Source organism: Poecilia formosa, unplaced genomic scaffold (assembly GCF_000485575.1).
Source record: "Poecilia formosa unplaced genomic scaffold, Poecilia_formosa-5.1.2 Scaffold924, whole genome shotgun sequence".
Lineage (NCBI taxonomy): Eukaryota > Metazoa > Chordata > Actinopteri > Cyprinodontiformes > Poeciliidae > Poecilia > Poecilia formosa.
In genome coordinates, this window is record NW_006800863.1 from 56,335 (window position 1) to 58,563 (window position 2,229).

The following is a 2,229-nucleotide window of genomic DNA, read 5'->3' on the forward strand; positions in this document are numbered from 1 at the left end:
CGATGCCCTTCTGTGCCGTGCTCATGTATTTATCCATGTGTCCGCTTATCTTAGCCGCTAATACTCCGCCAAGGCTTGGAGTCTTTGTTTGGCAGTTTTGAGTGCCAAATATGGACATCTGGCTGTACTTCTTTGGATATTGGGTCTCATGGTTGATCTTATAGCCGAGCATTTCAAGGAACACTGATGCTGAGTTGTATATCAGCTCATTGGTTTCTGTTATGGTGTTGGTAGGGATTGTTCTCAATGCTGCATTCACATCTTGAATGAGGCTTTCTGATGGTACTTCACTCAGCCGTTGTAATTGGCGTCTGGGTTGCCTGGTGTTCATTCGGGCCACGATTCTCTCTCTCAGGTCAGTTGCTGTCTCGTCCAGCAGCTGATCGGCTTCTGCGGGGTTTTTCTCCCGCAGGCCGAGGGAAGTGATGCGGGATCAGGAAACGATTAAAGTTCTGCCGTCTTCTAATCACGTCATTTCGTGAAATGTTACCTGATTTCAAAAACGATCTCGCAGAGAAATACTAAATGTTTGGTTTGATGACTACAAATTGGAAATAAAATTATTTTTTTCTTTGGCGGACAACGAAAAAACTCCAGCGCAACCTCTGCTCCAAACTACGAACATTGTCGGCCCCTCTTCGTGTTTTTTTTTTTTTTTTTTTTGTGGAGGATCAGTAAATAACTTCTTGGTGTTTTACAACCACCAGGTTTGAAGGGCTTTAGCCTTCGAGTTGCACCACAGCGCAGCACATTTGAAACATCCAGGAGATCAATATCAGCTCGTTTTTATGAGTACAACTATAAAGGAGGCTGGTATCACACCTGATGTAAATCTATTTATTTATGTAATCACATGGACTTATATAAAGTTTTATACATTTTCTTTTCATATATTTATTATTGTTTTTCTTCTTTAGATATTAGGTTGGCTTAGAATGATTCCAAATAATGTACAGGAATGACCTGGTGCTGTTACATGTCAATCATCAGGGGAGGCCACTCGGGGGACCAATCAGATGACAGGGGGGCACTGGCCCCCCAGGGTCCCCCTCTGGCTCCGCCTCTCCCTACAATGAATAATGCAAAACAAATAAAAACCAGGACACTCACAAGTACAATACCCAACTAAATCTAGCGAAGCATATCCAAAACAACAAGCCTAACAAAATTCAGAGGCAATTCTCTGGAATTGCCTCTGAATTACAGAGGCAATTCCAGAGGTGCCAGATTTAAATAAGCTTGGCCCAGATGCTACCATTAAGGACCTAACATCAAGCCTATGAAACAATGGTAGTTAATCAGGGGAAGACAGAAGGCATCACTCTCTTCAAGGCTAAGTGGCCACATATAGAATGAACCAGTTCAAAACAAAAGGCAGCATGAATAACATCATGGTATGAAAAGAAAATGTGCATTTGTCTCCCTGTCTCCTCAGACTGAGTGGCTGTAACCTCTCAGAGAGAAGCTGTGAAGCTCTGTCCTCAGTTCTCAGCTCCCAGTCCTCCAATCTCAGAGAACTGGACCTGAGTAACAACAACCTGCAGGATTCAGGAGTGAAGCTTCTCTCTGCTGGACTGAAGAGTCCAAACTGCAACCTGGAGACTCTCAGGTAAAATGTGACCAATCCTGGTGAAACCAGATTTCTGACCACTACCTGCTGCCAGAGAATAAAGATTGTTTTTGTACTAAATTATTATAGTAGTAAATGTCTGGCTGTGACATGGCTAACCATGCTCAGTCTCAACACATAAATATGGCTGTTTTTCATATACAAGAAAAAAGAAAAGATGTATTTAGAAATGTGGGGTCAGGCTTCAACTAAGAGTGCAACTCTGGGTACTTGACAAATTGCTGCATCCAAGATGCACAAAGGAGCAATTTTGCAGATCCTTCCAACTAACAGCTTGGAAGGATGTGCAGATTGGAAGATCCTTCCGATCAGCAGATCTCCATGGATTTTCTCGGACTGAATACAAGTGCTCAGAGTTGCACTCTCAGTTGAAGCCTGACTTCCACATGTTGATTTTTATTACTGACAAAAGGAAATACAGTTTTATTACTATTTTATGTTGTTAACAGGTTAAGCTCCAGTTTCATGAGCTTTATCCTCTAGTGCAGGGGTGTCCAAAGTCTGTCCTCGAGGGCTGGCATCCTGCACATTTTAGTTCTCTCCCTCACTAGCGGAACAAGTCAGCGTTGGGCCGGGGGGCGGGGCCAAATACCGGGCCC

General features: G+C 43.3%; 1 protein-coding gene across 1 annotated transcript in view; it reads left to right on the plus strand.

Moving 5' to 3' along the window:
* LOC107835021 (ribonuclease inhibitor-like) overlaps positions 1 to 1,639 on the plus strand; it is a gene marked incomplete at its 5' end in the record, with an annotated part of 57,968 nt that extends 56,329 nt beyond the window's left edge. The window contains one exon of the mRNA XM_016667149.1: positions 1,436 to 1,639. Coding sequence (XP_016522635.1) covers positions 1,436 to 1,613 — 178 coding nt within the window. The remainder of the gene's footprint in view (positions 1 to 1,435) is intronic.
* Positions 1,640 to 2,229: the final 590 nt, after the last annotated feature.